This window comes from Eschscholzia californica, unplaced genomic scaffold, assembly GCF_041429995.1.
Source record: "Eschscholzia californica isolate CP2 unplaced genomic scaffold, dmEscCali1.0.p SCAF_1, whole genome shotgun sequence".
NCBI lineage: Eukaryota > Viridiplantae > Streptophyta > Magnoliopsida > Ranunculales > Papaveraceae > Eschscholzia > Eschscholzia californica.
This window is the reverse complement of record NW_028238198.1, coordinates 25,503,727-25,522,969: the sequence shown is the minus strand read 5'-3', so window position 1 is coordinate 25,522,969 and position 19,243 is coordinate 25,503,727. Positions and strand designations below refer to the sequence as shown.

At 38.5% G+C, this 19,243-nt stretch overlaps 2 protein-coding genes across 2 annotated transcripts; both read left to right on the top strand.

Moving 5' to 3' along the window:
* Window positions 1-798: 798 nt before the first annotated feature.
* On the top strand, window positions 799-7,504 carry LOC147565460 (uncharacterized). The gene is made up of 5 exons (XM_086651842.1): window positions 799-3,563; window positions 3,688-4,107; window positions 4,213-4,280; window positions 6,008-6,680; window positions 6,775-7,504. The coding sequence occupies exons 1-5, from the start codon at window positions 863-865 to the stop codon at window positions 7,221-7,223; spliced, it is 4,311 nt and encodes a 1,436-aa protein (XP_086507968.1). The 5' UTR covers window positions 799-862; the 3' UTR covers window positions 7,224-7,504.
* Window positions 7,505-9,548: 2,044 nt separating this feature from the next.
* Window positions 9,549-13,297, top strand: LOC147565459 (LRR receptor-like serine/threonine-protein kinase EFR). The gene is made up of 2 exons (XM_086651945.1): window positions 9,549-12,434; window positions 12,564-13,297. The coding sequence occupies exons 1-2, from the start codon at window positions 9,734-9,736 to the stop codon at window positions 12,965-12,967; spliced, it is 3,105 nt and encodes a 1,034-aa protein (XP_086508071.1). The 5' UTR covers window positions 9,549-9,733; the 3' UTR covers window positions 12,968-13,297.
* The last annotated feature ends 5,946 nt before the right edge of the window (window positions 13,298-19,243 follow it).

The window sequence follows — 19,243 nt, the reverse complement described above, 5'->3', positions numbered from 1 at the left end:
GCAAAGTATCATTATTAAATTCAAATTGTACTAAGATAGTTGATTTTAAAATAAGTCGCTTATCTTATTACAAGTAATTGTCAAGTCACAAGTAAGTGGAGGTGCTTATCCTTCCCATATTCAGTATGTTTGATAAGTATTTTTCTTTGGCATTGATTTAGATATTATATCTTCCTTCATCGGGAGGTTTCTTTTTAAGATATCGACTTTTCTAGCACCATGTTATCATTTGTCCCCAGTGGGTAAGTCCTCCTATGCTAGGCATTTAATTTTCTAGCTAGTTGTAGCCATCCTCCATTATATCCTTGTCTGTTAGGGTTGAAGTCAAGTCAAGGTCAACAGTTACTGTATTCATGGGAAAAAAGTACTCCTAACTTTGAAGTCAAGTCAGGGTCAAATGTCACTGTGTTGTCATATTTTCATGGAGAAAAAGATGCAAAAAGTACCATAAGCCAGAAAGCCAGACAGTCAGTATAACCATGACAAAAGTGATAGATTCCGAATTGGGCTCTCACTGCATTTTTTTTAATTGTCAGCGTGCCTCAAGCCATTGACCTCTAAGGTGGAAGACTAAACCTTTTACGAGTCTTACCACTCCAACCAAGGGTTGTTGGCAAGTTGGCTCTCACTGCATAAACTGAATAGGGTGAATCAAGTTGGAAGTACCCTCAAATTAGGGCAAATTTTAAGCATGACAAAGATATTAGCAAGTTGGTACTGCGACTGGTATTACACTAGGAGAGAAAACCTCATTATCAAACTAATAATATAAATATGAGCTTGAAAGAACTTCATTTTTCATTAAGAAGTTCGCTAAAATACTACTTTTCTTTTATTATTATTTTCTTTGTTTTGGTGAAGCATGTATTCATCATTATACATTCATGTCATTATTCTTCTCCTCGTGAATTCTCAAACACAATTGACACTCACAACTACCACCATTTCTGGAAATGAGTCGGACCATCTTGTTTTGCTCGAATTTAGGGAGAAAATAACTCAAGACCCATTCCAAGTAATGAACTCATGGAACAACTCTCTCCATTTCTGTCAATGGGTAGGAGTTTCCTGCAATCCCTCTAGTAAACGGGTGGTGAGCTTGAATTTATCAAGACATAAGCTAGTTGGATCAATACCACCCTCCATTGGAAATCTTACCTTTCTTACTGGTCTAAATCTAATAGACAACTACTTCAATGGTGAAATCCCTGAACAGATTGGTCTCTTGCAACAATTGCAGTTTTTGAATCTTAGTCAAAACTCATTTACAGGCGAAATTCCAGCCAATCTGAGTCACTGTTCAGCCCTCCTAGTCCTTGACTTATATTACAACATGATTGGAAGTATACCTGACCAGCTGAGTTCACTTACAAAGTTGGTATATCTTGATTTGGAAGGAAACAATCTTACAGGAAGAATACCACCTTGGATAGGCAACTTTTCATATTTATCTAAGCTTTCACTTGGAAGAAATAATCTTGAAGGATCCATACCCATTGAATTTGGCCAATTGAGGAATTTAGGATTCTTTGAAGTTTCTCAGAACAAACTATCTGGCACTATTCCTCCTTCTGTTTATAACATCTCTTCTATATTCTTATTCTCTATTTCATTGAATTACCTCCATGGTCAACTTCCATCCGATATAGGCCTAACATTTCCTAACCTGAAAGTTCTCTATGGTGGTGGAAACAATTTCACAGGAAACATTCCAGTTTCCTTGTCAAACATATCTGGACTTCAAGAACTTGATTTTGAAATTAACCATCTCAGTGGACCAATTCCTATTATCTTAGGGAAATTACAAGAACTAACTACGCTACAATTAGGTCGCAATCAACTTGGATCAGAGGGAGCCAATGACTTGAATATCCTTACCTCTTTGGTTAATTGTACTAATCTGAGAACTTTAAGCCTATCAAATAATCTTTTAGGAGGCAAATTACCTGAATCGATAGGCAACCTATCGACCCTTGAACGATTCGTTATAGGGAGAAACTATATTCATGGAGGAATCCCTATTGGAATTCAGAACCTTGTCAATTTGACAATATTAGGATTTGATCATAACTACTTGAGTGGTGCTATCCCTTTTGGGGTAGGGAGGCTTCAGAATTTAGCGAAGTTGTATTTGAATCACAACAAGCTTTCAAGTCTTATACCATCCTCCATTGGAAACTTATCGAAGTTGATTTTACTCGACATGGAGATGAATAACTTACAAGGAATCATACCTATAAGTCTCGGAAACTGTTTACAATTGCAAAAGCTAAATGTTAGCTACAACAACCTTACCGGTTCCATACCCGAATCAGTTCTTAGTATTCCAGCACTTACAGTTTACCTCGATTTATCGCATAACTCTTTGAGTGGGTCGTTGCCACTACAGGTGAGTAGCTTAATGAATCTCGCCGAGTTACTCATTTCTGACAACAAATTATCGGGTGAAATTCCTAGCGAACTTGGTAAATGTGTTAGTTTGATATACCTATACTTAGATGCTAACTCGTTCGAAGGAACCATTCCTCAGTCTTTAAGTGCTTTAGGATCCCTGCAAGAGTTGGATATTTCAAGTAACAAGTTAACAGGTCAAATTCCAGAATATTTAGGAAGGTTACATTTCCTGTACAAATTGAACTTGTCGTTTAATGATTTTCAAGGTAAAGTACCTCGACAAGGTGTGTTCCTAAATACTAGTGCCTTATCAGTTACTGGAAACAGTAAGATTTGTGGAGGTATACCTAGTTTGCGGTTACCTGTTTGTGTTATTCCGTCACCGGCTTCAAAGAAAAATCGAAAATTTGTACTTTTCAAACTAATAACCCCAATGGTGGCTTTTGTGGTCCTTTGTTTAATTATGATAATATCTTATCTTGTTATTACACGTACTCGGTCAAGAAAGAAACCTATTTCTGAATCTTCGTCCAATGATCAATGTTTACGGATTTCTTACACGGAACTCCTCAAAGCAACAGATGGGTTCTCATCAGCAAATTTGATTGGTGTCGGCAGTTATGGTTCTGTATATAAAGGAGTTCTAAGGGATGATAGTACTGAAAGATTTGTTGCAGTGAAGGTACTCAACCTTCAAAAAAAAGGTGCTTCAAAAAGTTTCATGGCTGAATGCAATTCCTTGAAAAATGTTCGACATCGAAATCTAATCAAAATCTTGACCGTCTGCTCAAGTGTTGATAGTAGAGGCAATGAATTCAAAGCTATTGTTTTTGAGTTCATGGCTAATGGTAGTCTAGAGAATTGGTTACACCCTGATCAAGAAATAGGTCTGGAAGTTCAACCGAGACATTTTACTTTCTTGCAGAGATTAAATGCAGCAATTGATGTTGCTTCTGCATTGGATTATCTTCATCATCAGTGTGAAACACCGATCGTTCATCGGGATTTAAAGCCAACCAACATTCTCCTAGATGATGACATGACTGCCCACGTAGGCGATTTCGGACTAGCCAAGTTCCTTGGCACCACCATTTCCACTAGTTTTGGTCAAAATCCAAATAGTTCTTCATCTGTTGCAATTAAGGGATCTATTGGGTATGTTGCTCCAGGTATGTAAACTTCATGTCATTCTCTTCCCTTTATTTTTATTGATTAAAAAGCAATTGGGTTCACCGATTTATCGACGTGAAATACATTTGTTTCTAAAGTAATCAAAACATTTCAATAATGCAGAATATGGAATGGGTGCTGAAGCATCTATAGAAGGTGATGTATACAGCTTTGGTATTGTTTTACTTGAGATGTTCACTGGTAAAAGACCAACAGAGGAGATGTTCATAGGGGATCTAAACCTTCATTGTTTCTCGAAGCTGGTTATGATATCAGAAGGAAGAACGTTGCAGATGATCGATGAACGTCTGTTCATTGATATTCAAGAACGCATTAATCAAGATGGAATTCGAGCCGCTAAGTTGAAGGAGTGCTTAAACTTAGTACTGAAAATCGGAGTAGCGTGTTCGGTTGAATCGGCTGGAGAAAGAATGTCCATGAGAGATGTAGTAATGGAATTGTGTGTGATTAGAGAAGTGTTTCTAAGGCTTGGAATTCATGGAGGTAAACGAGTTCGGGGCGACTTGGTTGGTAAAGGCGCATCTTAAACAGTAAAAGTTTCGATGTAGGCCTTCTCCATCATCATTTGCATTGTGTTTCTCTTTCGGTTGGGTATAAAGCAGCTAATAAGATAGTGATCCTGCTCAGTGAGTGAAGTGTATGAAACTAAAGCAGCTGGTCTTGGAGGAGCTATCAAACTTGCGAAGTCAGCATTTGTAGGTAATTCGTCTCATAGTATTAGGGTTTGCTAAACCTGACGCAATGGAAAACTCTGGAAAGCTTTAAATCTATGTCCAAAACTTAGAAAACGGAGAACTCGCACAGAATAAAAGAAGTGAGAAACTGGTGTAATTTTGTTGATAAACTGAATGAATTAAACAACTGCTAGACTCCCCCCCCCCCCCCCCCCCCCCCCGCCCCTTTTTATAGTATTAGGGTTTGCTAAGCCTAATCGAACTCGAACTAACAAATTTTAAATAACTAAAGGGTTATTCCATTGAAAGTGGTATTGGTGCCCCTTTTATTCACATTTTCTTTCCAATTTTTTTCTTGAGGGGGGTGCCAACAACACTTTGCTCCGATTACGATTTTCAAACGCATCAAATAATGCTTTTGATGAGGAAACCCCAATCAAAATAACCAACTGCAAGAAGCTTAGTGTGGTAGATTTTAGTGCCAATGAGCTAATGGAAAAATTATCGACCAATTAGGAGAATTTTGAAGCTAGCTATCTTGCATCTTCGAACAAATAAATTAACTGGAGGCATCCCAAGTTCTTTCTCGAATGTCTGATTGTTGGTTAGCCTCTAATTATTTGACAACGGTCTGTTAGTCTAGGCAGTAAAATACGATCTGAACTTGCTCTGCTCAAGGATTTAAGATTTCTTGAACTATCCGAAAGTTCATTGTCGGGAATTATACCTTCTTCCATTTACCTTGTAGGGTATCAGTTTTCTCTATAACCACTTCGAGATATACTTCCCGTCGAAATTATTCCACACACTTACTCTAAGTAGAAGGTTTACGGTACAGAAAATCGGTTTGAAGAATTTGATGTTGGTGTGTAACAGTCTCACCTGGACGGTATCCGAAAATCTAGGGAGTAAACGTTGGTTTAACTTGTTGTGAATTCTTCTAGTCCACGACTCTTGGTTCTACTAGAGAACCTGTTCCAACTTCAAAGGTGTTCTGCCAAACTTCTCGAGTCTCCAAATCCTAGCTCCGGAGGTAATCGTATACATGGAAGTATACCTACAAGTATAGGTGCTCTCGTAAAGCTGGAATTTTTGGATTTGCGTCTCCACAATCTTACAGGAAGTATTCCAGATTCAACTGGAATTCTAAGAAAGTTAGCATGGATGACTTTTGCTAGCAAATAGTACGAATAATCTCTTCATCAGGTTATAGTCCTAGTCACAATCTCATTGTCCATCTAATGGTTTACGTAAGTGACCATCTAATAGGATGGGGTTTTGGGTCCACAATCTTCATTGCCTACCTCCCGCAAGAAGTAGGCTGGTATCTTGTAGTTCAAGTGTTATCCCCTTGATATCTATATTTTGGGAACTCTTTATGTTAATAGGATTCTTTCTATTTGGTTTCTTATGATATGGAACAAGTCTTGTTAATTGAACAGGTGAAACCCATGGAGATCGTAGATCAATTAGAGGTAACGACATGCGTACCGCATTGTGTCAGGTTTGGGTAAGTGTCATTTTTTGCGGGACATGGATGGACATTCGAGTTGCTAAACAAACCATCATTTTTTGGACTACTCCAAACTGCAACCCTGGATACTCCAACAAGAAGTTATTATTTGTCCCTGTGGGTGTATTAGGCTTTTAAGTTTCTAGTTAGTTGTAGCTATCCTCCGAAAGTTATAATCTCGGCACTACTTGGTATTGTAGTTGTACTCATGTTATCTTGTGTTGCTTGTGTTTAGATCATAAAGTTTGTAAAGAGAACTAAAGCTCCTGCATCCGCCTCAAAGAGTGTCCAGTTTGCTAGCGTCTCCTACACAGAGCTATTTAAATGGACTGCTGGGTTCTCCATCAGCAATCTGATCGGTGTAGGTAATTTTGGTCGTGTGTATAAAGGAGTTAGTGATGAAGATGGAAAGATAGTTGCTGTGAAGGTATTGAACCTTCAACAGATGTGTGCTTCCAAGAGTTTCATATCTGAGTGTGAAGCTTTGAGAAATATTCGACATCGTAATCTTATTAAAGTGATAAGTACATGTTTGAGTATTGATTATGAAGGGAACGACTTTAAAGCTTTAGTTTTCGAGTTCATGTCAAATGGGAGTTTAGAACGCTGGTTGCATCCCCAAGTTGATACAGAAAATGGTCGTCCCAAAAGTCTAAATTTTAGTGAAAGGCTAAATATAGCCATTGACGTAGCCTCTGCATTGGAGTATCTTCATCATAATTGTGAGACTGCTATTGCTCACTGTCACTGTGACCTAAAGCCAAGTAATGTACTTCTAGACGGAGATAAAATGGCTCATGTTAGTGACTTTGGCTTAGCGAAGTTCCTCTTCGTAACATCAAATAGTTCTTCTCAAAATCAAAGCATGTCACTTAAGCTAAGGGGATCCATCGGGTACATTCCTCCAGGTAAATATATTCAGTCTCAAAATTAACTTCGCTTTATGTACAAGATTTGGTTTACCTTGTTTGATTCTAATACAAACATATCAAAAAATTGCAGAGTATGGAATGGGTGGTCAAGTTTCTATCATGGGCGATGTATATAGTTATGGAATTCTCTTGTTGGAGATGTTTACAGGAAAAAGACCAACAAACGACATGTTCAAAGATGGTCTAAATCTTCATGAATTTTGTTTGAGGAGTTTGCCAAGTCTAGTTGTGGAGACAATTGACCCACTCATGTTGTTCCCAATAGCAGATGCAGAAGATGGTATCCAAGAGGTTGAGGCAAGAGAAATAACCACACTTGTGCTAGACGTTCAACATAGACAAAGGAACAAAGATAACAGAATAGAGGAATGCTTGGTTGAAGTTATTAGAGTTGGCATCACATGTTCTAAACATTCACCGAGCGACTGGATGATGATGAAAAATGCGGTTAGTAAACTGCAAGATATTAGAAAATTGTTCTTCGAATTTGTTAGTGTCAAGAAAACAAAAACAAGATAACATTAGAAGTCATATAGTAAGGTTGATTCATCATCGGTTATTAAGTCCTGGTATATCTATTTTTAAGTTTTATCCAAAGAAGCCTTTTTCTATGTTCTAATCATAAATATTAAGAAACCAACTGGAGTGGTAGCTGAAAGCTTTGAATCAAGTGTTGTCCTAAAGTGGGAAAGTGGAGCAACGATCCCTAAACTTATAGTTTAATACAATGGGCTTTATTGTGCTCATGGTAAAAACTCTAAGACTTGTTGTAATGCATTCTTGTTTTTTTTGTTGATAAATGATAATAATACTACTTTGATATTTTTAGTTGCCATGCAATTTTAAGCAAGAGTAACACGAAAATGTGTCTTTGACAAAATTTCCTTTTTAAGAGCACCGGATCTTCATGATTTTCGGCCACAGTTCCGTATTTGCCCGAGGGACCTCCTCCCATAGTCAAGTAGAAAAATGTTTAAAGAACACTATCGTGTACATCTTTGTATACTGACTGTGTTTAAGTGGCTAATAGAAATTTGTAGTCAATAACCCGCCAACCAACCTAACTCTAGTCTGATTAATGGGGCCTAACTTGAAATCATGCCCATTCTTGCCAATTTTTAAGAAGCTCGGATTAACTCGACGAGGCTCAAATTTGAGGTGATTTTATTTTTCATTTTAGTAGTTATCTTTTCTTGTTTCATCTATACTTTGGTTTCAGATTTACTGCTCATAGATCTGTTTCATTTATTTTTATTCTCATCTGTGACAAATTATGAAGTTGGTGTTTCTTTTATTTTTTGATGATCATCTATTTTGTTTGCTCAATATCTTTGTTTAGATTTATTCCATGTAACTCTTTGTATTTAAATTCATTTTTATTCCGCTTGGTTGATTTCTAAGGTTTTTTTTCTTCATAAGTGAAATATGATGTAATCCTGTATTTGATAAGCGAAGTATCCTCACTCCCGACCATTGAGACGGCCTTCAAAAGTACATAAGAGCCCAGTTCTAGCGACGAAAACCAATTACTCCTCTAATTTGTATTAGATTAAATGCAGCAATTGATGTTGCTTTTGTACGAATGATGATATAGGAAATTTATTCATAGAGACGTGATATTGTTTATTACGAAATAAAAGAATAGGTTATGCTTGCATCAAGTAAGTGTACATAAATAGTAGCTCACTAATTTATGAATGTTAAAAGTATTTCATATTGATTTTAGGTTGGATAAGAGATATCTTGATGTTAGGGTCAGGCTTTAAGCCCCCCTAATTATATTTGTATTCATTTACTAATAATTTATTAATAATATCAGGTGATGGTGTCTAATGATAGATGCTTCATGGGGTGCCAACCTAGTTGGGATGGGAAGTCATGTAATTATGTAAAGCAAAGTGAAAAGCAAAGTGAAGATATCACATCTTTCATTTAAAAAAAAGATATTGCGTAATGTGCAAGTACTGGATTCAGTCCAAAGGGACAATTAAACAAACACGCAGAGAAAATATCGACATGATATGTTACAAATTAGAATCACGTATTTGACCTCATACTTCTCCCAAATGACCGTTGTAGTGATAACCATTTCAGACATTTGGTCGTTTCTTTGGTTTTAGGGTTAGTATCTTTCATCTTGTACATTAGCTCATTTCTTGGCCTTTTACGTTTAAGTCAAGTCATCAAGGTCAACAGTACTGTCTTGTTGTCTTATAGATTGAGTGAAGGAAATCACACCTCTGCTAATTGTCCATAAGGATTTAGAACCCAATTTCATCCATAAGAATATAGAACCCAATTGTACGTCGTTTAAAAGTCTAGAATGGCATCGCTGAGTTAGACAACTTCCACTATCAAATTAAACAACTTTCCATCTAGTTGGATTTATGAAAATTCAATACCTTCAAACCCACGTTAACAAAAGAAAGAAAATTAACGGGATGAAGAGAATTCCACCTTTACTATAAAATTAGACAACTTTCAATCTAGTTCAGTTGTCTTTTATTCATAGATTTTTTTTTCTTAAAGTTTGAATTAATCTTTGAAAAGGTTGGTTGCTTTACTGCAGTGGATGAAGAGGTGATCTCGTTTAATGTCTGGGCAAGTTGTAGTTGAGTTCCATGGTTGACGTCAAGGTCAACTGTCACTGTGTTGTCATATCTTTGTGAAAAAGAAGAACAAGCCAAAAACCCAATAAACAGTGACACATTTTTGTGTTAAATTCTCACTCCATAAGTTGGAGAGGGTTGATATCAGTTGGAAGCCTACCCTCAGATTTAAGCCGAACAGTAAAAACTAACTAATTTTCAAAACATAAAAAAAATAGAGAACTATACAATGAAAATGTGAAGTGCTGGGTGGTCTTTAAAGGCAAGTTGGTATTGGGGACTGAACTTGACACACTTGGAGACAAAACTAATTTTCAAAAACATAAAATATAAATATAAGCTTGAAGGAGTTTCATTTCTCATCATAAAGGATTTTTCTATAGTACTAGTACTTCCTGATTCTCTTTCTTGAAATTAAGCATGTATTGGTCATTTTACATTCATTTCATTCTTCTTCTGCTCATGAATTCTCATTCACAATCGGCAACTACCATTGCACGAAATGAGTCGGACCGTCTTGCTTTGCTTTCGTTCAAGGATAAGGTTACTCATGATCCACTTCAAGTCATGAACTCATGGAACAATTCTATACATTTCTGTAAATGGGTAGGAGTTTCCTGCAATCCTTCTAATGACAGGGTGGTGAACTTGACCTTAGTAGGTCATAAACTAGTTGGATCAATACCACCTTCCATTGGAAATCTTACCTTTCTTACTAAGTTAATTCTAAGCGAGAACTCCTTCCATGGTGAAATCCCTCAAGAGGTAGGTCTTTTGCTACGATTGAAGTACATGAATCTGAGTTTTAACTCAGTTAGTGGGAAAATTCCGATCAATCTCACCCATTGTTCAGATCTCCTAGTTTTGGACTTAGATTACAACAACATGGATGGAAGTATACCTGACCAGATGAGTTCACTAACAAAGTTGTTGTATCTTGGTCTGGGAAAAAATAATCTTACTGGCAGAATACCTACCTGGATAGGCAACTTTTCATCTTTATTTAATCTTTTACTTGGAGCAAATAATATTGAAGGAGCCATACCAGATGAATTTGGTCGATTGAGGAGCTTAAGATTCTTTGAAGTTTCTGAAAATAAACTATCTGGTATTATTCCTCCTTCTATTTATAACATCTCTTCTATACACTACTTCTCTGTTGCACAAAATCGTCTTCATGGTCAACTTCCATCTGATATAGGCCTTACTCTTCCTAATCTGAAGGTTTTCCATTGTGGTTTAAACGGTTTCACAGGAAACATTCCAAGTTCCTTATCAAACATATCAGTACTTCGTACACTTGATTTTCCATATAACAGCTTTAGTGGACCAGTTCCTATAAGCTTAGGGAGATTACAAGGATTAGTGAGACTGAATTTTCAGTACAATCAACTTGGATCAGGAAGAACCACCGACTTGAATATCCTTACTTCTTTGGTTAATTGTACTAATCTGATTGATTTAAGTCTAGGTTATAATCATCTAGGAGGTGAATTACCCGAATCTGTAGCCAATCTTTCAGCTAACCTTGAGAGTTTTTTTATAGGGGGGAACACTATCCAAGGAAAAATTCCTACGGGCATTCAGAACCTTGTCAGTTTGACACAATTAGGATTAGACCTTAACTACTTGAGCGGTAGTATCCCTATCGGAATAGGGAGGCTTCAGATGTTAGGGACGTTGAACTTGAATCATAACAAACTTTCAGGCCATATACCATCATCCATTGGAAACTTGTCCGAATTGAATTCACTCTATATGGAGATGAATAGCTTACGAGGAAGCATACCTTCTACTCTAGGAAACTGTTCGCAACTCGGAAAGCTAAACCTTAGCCACAACAACCTTACCGGTTCCATACCTGAACCAGTTCTTGGTATTTCATCACTTAACATTTTCCTAGACTTGTCTTATAACTCTTTAAGTGGGTCACTACCACTACAAGTGAGTAGCTTGACGAATCTCGTTGACTTGCGCATTTCTGGCAACAAACTATCGGGTAAAATTCCTAGTGAACTTGGCAAATGTGTTGGTTTGATATACCTATACTTAGATGCTAACTCGTTTGAAGGAACCATTCCTGGGTCATTAAGTGCTTTAGGAGCCCTACAAGAGTTGGATCTTTCACGTAACAAGTTAACAGGTCAAATTCCCGAATATTTAGGGTCACTTCGTTTCCTATACAATTTGAACCTGTCTTTTAATGCTTTTGAAGGTAGAGTACCTGAACAAGGTGTGTTTACAAATTCTAGTGCCTTGTCACTTACTGGAAACAGTAAGATCTGTGGAGGTATTCCTAGTCTCAGACTGCCAGTATGTGTTGTCCAACCTATTCTTGGCCCGAAGAAACATCCGAAGTCTATACTACTAAAACTCATAACACCAATTATTGCTGTCGCCATGATCCTTTGCTTAATAGCATGTTATGTTGTAATTAAACGTAGTCGATCAATAAAGAAACCTACTTCTGAAGATTCTTTTGATCATCAATATTTACGGGTTTCTTATGCGGAACTCCTCAAAGCAACAGACGGGTTCTCATCAGAAAATTTGATTGGTGTCGGTAGTTACGGTTCTGTGTATAAAGGAGTTCTAAGGGATGATGGTAGTACTGAAAGATTTGTTGCAGTGAAGGTACTGAACCTTCAACAACAAGGAGCTTCAAAAAGTTTCATGGCTGAATGCAATTCCTTGAGAAACATCAGACATCGAAATCTAATCAAAATCTTGACTGTCTGCTCTAGTGTTGATAGTAGAGGCAATGATTTCAAAGCTCTTGTTTTTGAGTTCATGGCTAATGGTAGTCTAGAGAATTGGTTACACCCCAATCCAAAAGTGAATTTGGAAGTTCAACCGAGACATTTTAATCTTTTGCAGAGACTAAACGCAGTAATCGACATTGCTTCTGCATTAGATTATCTTCATCATCAGTGTGAAACACCGATTGTTCATCGTGATTTAAAGCCAAGCAACATTCTCCTAGATGATGACATGACTGCCCATGTTGGTGATTTTGGACTAGCCAAGTTCCTCCACACCACCATTTCGACTAGTTTTAGTCAAAAACCAACTATCTCTTCATCTGCTGCAATTAAGGGATCTATTGGTTATGTTGCTCCAGGTATTGTACTATTCATGTCATTCTATTTCCTTTAAATTTTATTGAAAAAAAAAGCGATTAACTTCGCCTGACTAAACAAGGTAAATTTAGTCTCTTTCTTATAGTAATCCCGACATTTCAATAATGCAGAATACGGAATGGGTGGTGAAGCATCTATAAAAGGTGATGTATACAGCTTTGGTATTGTCTTACTTGAGATGTTTACAGGGAAAAGACCAACAGAGGAGATGTTCAAAGAAGATCTAAACCTTCATAGTTTTTCGAAGCTGGTTATATCATCTGAAGGAAGAAAACTTGAGATGATCGACCAACGCCTGTTAATTGATGTTCAAGAACGCATTAATAGAGATGGAATTCGAGCAGGTGAACTGAAGGTGTGCTTAAACTCAATACTGAAAATCGGTGTAGCTTGTTCGGTCGAATCAGCAGCTGAAAGAATGAATATGGTAGATGTAGTAATGGAGTTGTGTGCCATTAGAGAAGTATTCCTAAGAATTGGAATTCATGGAGTTAGACGATCAGGTTCGACTTAGTTGGCGAAGACCCATCTTGAATACGACCCTTCGTGTCATTGTTGGTTCATCTCATCCAAGAACATGTCTCTAATGAGGACGGGAGTGAAGATTTTTTACAATAGAGAACTTTCTCCCATAGAAAGTTTCTTAGTTGATCTGCACTACAAAAAAATCCATGCTGAAGTTTATTTTTCTTCGCAACTCCACAGCTAATTTCTGATACAATATATTCCAAGACCTTGTAAAGCTAAGGTTAAGTCAACTATTACTATCTTTTGTCATTCTTCTTCTGCTCATGAATTCTAAATCACAATCCCAAGTAATGTACCCCTGGAACAATTCTATTCATTTCTGTCAATGGGTGGGAGTTTCCTGCAACCCTTCAAATGAGAGGGTGGTGGGCTTGAAATTTTAAAGTCAGAAACTAGTCGTATCAATACGACCCTCTATTAGAAATCTTACCTTTCTTACTCGTTTAAACCTAAGTGACAACCACTTCCGCGGTGAAGTCCCTCAGGAGGTTGGTCTTTTGCGGCGATTACAGGTTCTTGACCTGTCTACTAACTCATTTACAGGCAAAATAAAAGCCAATCGGAGCCATTGTTTAGACCTCCAAGAGCTGGACTTAACTTCTAGCATCATTGTTGGAACTTGGAAGTATACCTGACCAGTTGAGTTCACTTACAAGTTACAAAGTTGGTTTATCTTCGACTGAGTGCAAACTACCTTACTGGAAGAATACCAACCTGGATAGGCAACCTTTCTTCTTTATATTCACTTTCACTCGCAATCAATAATCTCGAAGGAGCCATACAAGATGAAGTTGTTCTACTGAGGAGCTTAGGATTCTTCAAGTTTCTGGTATTGTTCCTCCTTCAATTTATAACATCTCCTCTATATACCTCTTCACTGTCGCACAAAACCATCTTCACGGTCAACTTCTGTTATAACTAAAAGTCGCGGAAGCTATCGAACCTATCCTAGAAATTGATCCGATTATGAAGATTAATCGAAAAGCTAAGTCAAAATCAAATATGCGAACAGAATTTAACGAGGTTCGGCTTAAAGCCTACGTCCTCGGGCGAAAAAGAAATCTTTATTGAAGGATATGTGAAGACGACTCACACAACTCGCAAGTTCGTCCCAAGATGGTACCGTATAGTAATAACCTTCTGATGAGACATGAAACTGTCCCATCTGAATCTCTTAACTCGGGTTAGTTAGTCCAGTTCGAGCGGTTACTCTGATGATTTGTCTGATTTTCTTTCTCAGGTCTCATTTACGGAGTTCGATGCGAAAACACCATGATAAAGACATACTTGAGGGGCATTTTGGTCATTTTAATGACAAGGGTATTTTGGTCAATATTAGTGCTCATGTGAAAGTAGAGTCCAATACGAATCTATCGGCGAAAACGGAGGTCAAATCGGAGTCCGCATGGGAAAGTTATGCTAAGTCAAAGATTGGAGTTGTGGATCAACTAAAGAACACGTGGCAATGATCTAGCGGAAGGACAAGGTGTGATCTGACGGAAATTGGTCACTTTCGGTATAAGGGTTGGGCCCAGTGGTTAAATTCGGGATTATTTTGAAGCATTGATTCAATGCCCGGCAGAACATGATAGTATTGTAGTCCGCGAAGATCAAACCGTACGTATGACCAGCATCCATCTGACGGTCAGCTAATTGAGAAGTACAATAACTCGGTGATGCATGTTACATGGGATAATTTCGATTCTTAACAGCCAACGTAATCAAGTTAAATCCCAAACTTTAGAAATTATTCTCTCATCTTTAGAAAGTTTAGTGAGAGAAAGCTCTCGGCTGGAAGATAACCGAGAGAAGGAGAATATAGAGAGAGGAAACATAGAAGCATATAGAGACAGAGAAGGAAAGAAGAGCTCGGCTGTTTAAAATTACAGAAAGAGAGAGAAAGGAAAGATTTATTTCCTTCTCTCTTACAAATCGAGAAAGGAAAGGAGGAGAGATAGGAAGTATTTCGGCTATATAGAAACAGAGAGGGAAACGAGTTGGGAGATCTCTTGGGTGGGACTAAAATCATCTCGGTTTTTGGGGTAATCAATCTCTCGAGCTCAACTAAACAAGAAATTACAGAGAGAGAGAGAGAGAGATCATCATCATCACGGGTTTAGCAGAGAAAAACAGAGAAGGAGAGGTTAGAGAGAGAAAACCGATCATCATCATCATCTTCTATCTTTCTTCTTCTTCTTTTGATTGTAACTTTTTAGTGAGAAAAGAGAGTACAGAGAAAGAGAGAAGGTTAGAGAGAGAGACCGAGGGATATTGTAGAGAGAGAGAGAAACAGATTCTCGGTTTTTAAGAAAGTAATTCGATTTTTCGTGATCTTTTGATTTCTCTTGTTAATTTATACTTCTTAGTGAGAGAGAGGAAGATTACAGAGAAAGAGAGAGAGAGAGATTACAGAAAGATTGAAAAAGAAACAGAAAGAAAGAAGACGAGAAAATAATTTTCTCTCAGAGAATTCATTTCCGGGAAGACGAGAAAATCATTTTCCCGGAGGGTGCGTTTGGCAGAATCTCGGAAAATCAGAAGGAAATCACTTCCTTAGGCTCTGTTTGGCTGGAAAATTAGTAAGAAATTCAACTTTTCAACTTTTCTTTTCTTGTTCTATATAGTTAAGCTTCCATCCTTTATCATGAAGAACTAATTTTCTATCTAGGGTTTAGATGAAGTCGTAATATTTATTTTCTCGATAATTTACTAAAGTTTTTACCATTTTAACGATAAAATCTTCCAGGTTTTTTGGCCCGTTCATGGACTAAAACCTGAGTCATATAAAGAACTCCCTAATTAGATCAAAATTGAATTGTCGTTAGAATTATTAGGAAGACGGATTCAGAAAACCCTAGGCTCTCCCCCATTTGAGTTCCTTGTATCATTTGTAATTATTTTCTTTCCGTAATTTTATTTTAATATTTTATTTTAAAAAAACCAAAACCAAATCATTTTCAAAACCGTCTTACTTCCAAGTCTTAGAATAGATTCAACTTAGTCTCTGAGGAACGAACCGGTCTTACCGGAAATTAATACTCCTTGTAAGATATATCTGTTTCTTGTAGCTTCATCTGACTGCGCCATATGACCATGACTGCCTACGTACCCTTTTACAGGATCAAGCCTACCGTAGTTCTACCAACCCTTCATATAAAGTTTACCTTGTCGCCATTACACCCTTTCGGGCAACTTAACACGAGCCGATTTGTAGCAATTCCAGGCAATGCTGAAACTTGCTACATGTCACCACTTTAGTCAACATGTCCGCGGGATTCTCATCTGTGTATACCTTCATGAGAGAAACATCACCTTCCTCTATGACATCTCGTACAAAGTGATACCTAACATCGATATGCTTAGTGCGAGCATGGTGAACCTGATTCTTCGCCAAGTGGATCGCACTTTGACTATCACACCATACATCCACGCACTCTTGCTTAATCCCTAGATCATCCAGAAGACCCCACAACCACAATGCTTCCTTCACACCCTCGGCCGTAGCCATATACTCAGCCTCCGTAGTAGATAACGCAACTGTAGATTGTAACATCGATCGCCAACTAACTGGAGCACCATGTACTCTAAATACATAACCAGTAGTAGATCGTCTTCTATCTAGATCGCCAGCATAATCCGAGTCAACATAACCGCTTACCTGACATGTGTCTCCACCAAAGCACAAACCCGTATCAACAGTACCCTTCAAGTACCTCAAGACCCACTTCACAGCTTCCCAATGTGTCTTCCCCGGGTTTGCCATAAACCTACTAACCACACTGACCGCTTGTGAAATATCCGGACGAGTACACACCATAGCGTACATCAAACTGCCAACTGCACTCGCATACGGTATACGATCCATATGATCCTTCTCCACCGTAGTAGTGGGAGATTGTTTTCCCGAGAGCCTGAAGTGTGGTGCCAAAGGTGTTGACACCGCCTTCGCATTCTGCATCCCGAACCGAGAAACTACTCGTTCGATGTAACCTTTCTGATTCAAGTACAGTTTCTTACTTGACCGCTCTCTCTTAATCTCCATTCCCAGTATCTTCTTTGCAGCGCCCATGTCTTTCATCTCAAACTCTTGACTGAGTTGAGACTTCAACTTATTTATCTCCACCATGCTTCGAGAAGCAATAAGCATGTCATCCACATACAAAAGGAGATAAATAAAGTCACCTTCGCGAAGCTTCTTGATGTATACACAACAATCATAGTCACTTCTGCGAAAACCATGCTTTAGCATGAAAAAATCAAATCGTTTGTACCATTGGCGAGGGGATTGTTTCAATCCGTAAAGAGACTTCCTCAAACGACATACTTGATTTTCTTTACCCTCAACCTTGTATCCCTCTGGTTGAGCCATATAAATTTCTTCTTCCAAATCTCCGTGCAAGAAGGCGGTTTTAACATCGAGTTGTTCCAGCTCAAGATCCCTGTGAGCAACAATACTCAATAGCACCCGAATAGAAGTATGTTTCACGACCGGTGAGAAAATCTCATTGTAGTCGACCCCTTCTTTCTGTGCATAACCCTTGGCCACTAGTCTTGCCTTATACCTTGTACCCTTGATTTCGGAAGAATCCTCTTTCTTCTTGTACACCCATTTACAACCAATAACAGACTTACCTTCGGGCAATGGGACAACCTCCCACGTCTTGTTCTTGTGAAGAGACTCCATCTCTTCTTGCATAGCAACCAACCAACTCTCTCTTTCCTCCGCGGTAATAGCTTGTTTGAAGGTGACCGGCTCGTCGTCTTCTACCGAGAGTGCATATTCAACCAAATTTGCCTGCCCGTAATGCCTAAGAGGTGTGTCTGACCCTAACCTTTGTACCGGCTTATATAACCGTTTCGGCCTAGTGTGTACCGAAACATCCTGTTGTTGTTGTTGTAAAACTTGTGTACCTTCCCCTTGAACCTCCTCATGATCGGGTTCATCAATTTCCTCATCCTGAGTTTTATCCTGATGCTCCACCTGATCATGATTCCTAGAAACCCGTTGGTCTTTGGCTTCTACTTCCACTACTTGAGCTTTAGTAAACCCAACATCACCACAACTAGGCACCGTAGCTTTCGCCATAGCTACCATAGATGACTCATCAAACACCACATCTCTGCTGATTACAAACTTCTTGTCTTCCGTACACCATAGCCGATAACCTTTGACTCCTGTAGCATATCCTAAGAAAATTGCCTTCTTTGCTCTATTGTCAAGTTTGTTACCTTTAACATGGTAATAGGCCGTACAACCGAAAACCTTAAGTCTCCCGTAATCTGCATGTTCACCTGACCACACCTCGTAAGGTATGCCACCATCTAAAGAAGAATGTGGAGCGCATACATCTAGCCTTCTCAAGTAGTGTACGGTTCAATCTCTCTGCGACTCCATTCTGTTGAGGTGTGTTTACTACTGTCCAGTGCCTCACAATGCCTTCCTGATTACAAAACTCCTTGAATGCCCCATCCGTGTACTCGGTCCCATTATCCGACCTTAATGTCTTCAGCTTTCGACCAGTTTTGTTCTCAACCATTGCTTTCCACACCAGGAATGTGTTGAATACCTCATTCTTATGCTTCAGAAAATAAAGCCAGACAAATCTCGAATGATCATCAACGAATGTACAAAATACCTGGAACCACCCTTGGAAGGTAACTTTGCCGGTCCCCAGACATCGGTATGTACGTAGTCTAATACCTCTTTGCTCCTGTGCTTGCTTGAAGAGAACGTCACCCTGTGTGCCTTCCCGAACACACAATGCTCACAAAACTCCATGCAAGGCTTCTTCATGTCCTTCAACAAGCCTTTCCCGCACATTAAAGATAAACCCTTTTCTGACATATGCCCAAGGCGCATATGCCAAAGCCTCGTACTAGCCGTTGGATCCCTTCCACTGATTCCTACTGCTACATCTCCAGTAATTGTTGTCCCCAAAAGTTCGTATAAATTACCGTAACGAGTACCTCTCATTACCACCAAAGAACCCTTAACGACTTTTATGGAGCCATTCTCTATAATTATCTTACAACCGTTCCGCTCTAACACACCAAGGGAAATTAGATTTTTCCGCAAATCGGGTATGTGTCTTACGTCCGTCAATGTTCTCACCACTCCATCGTGCATCTTGATCCGTATTGTTCCGAGTCCCACAGTTTTACATATACTATCATCACCCAGTATAACTGTACCACCATCTATACTCCTATAGGTAGTAAACAACTCCCTATTTGGACACATATGGTGTGACGCCCCTGAATC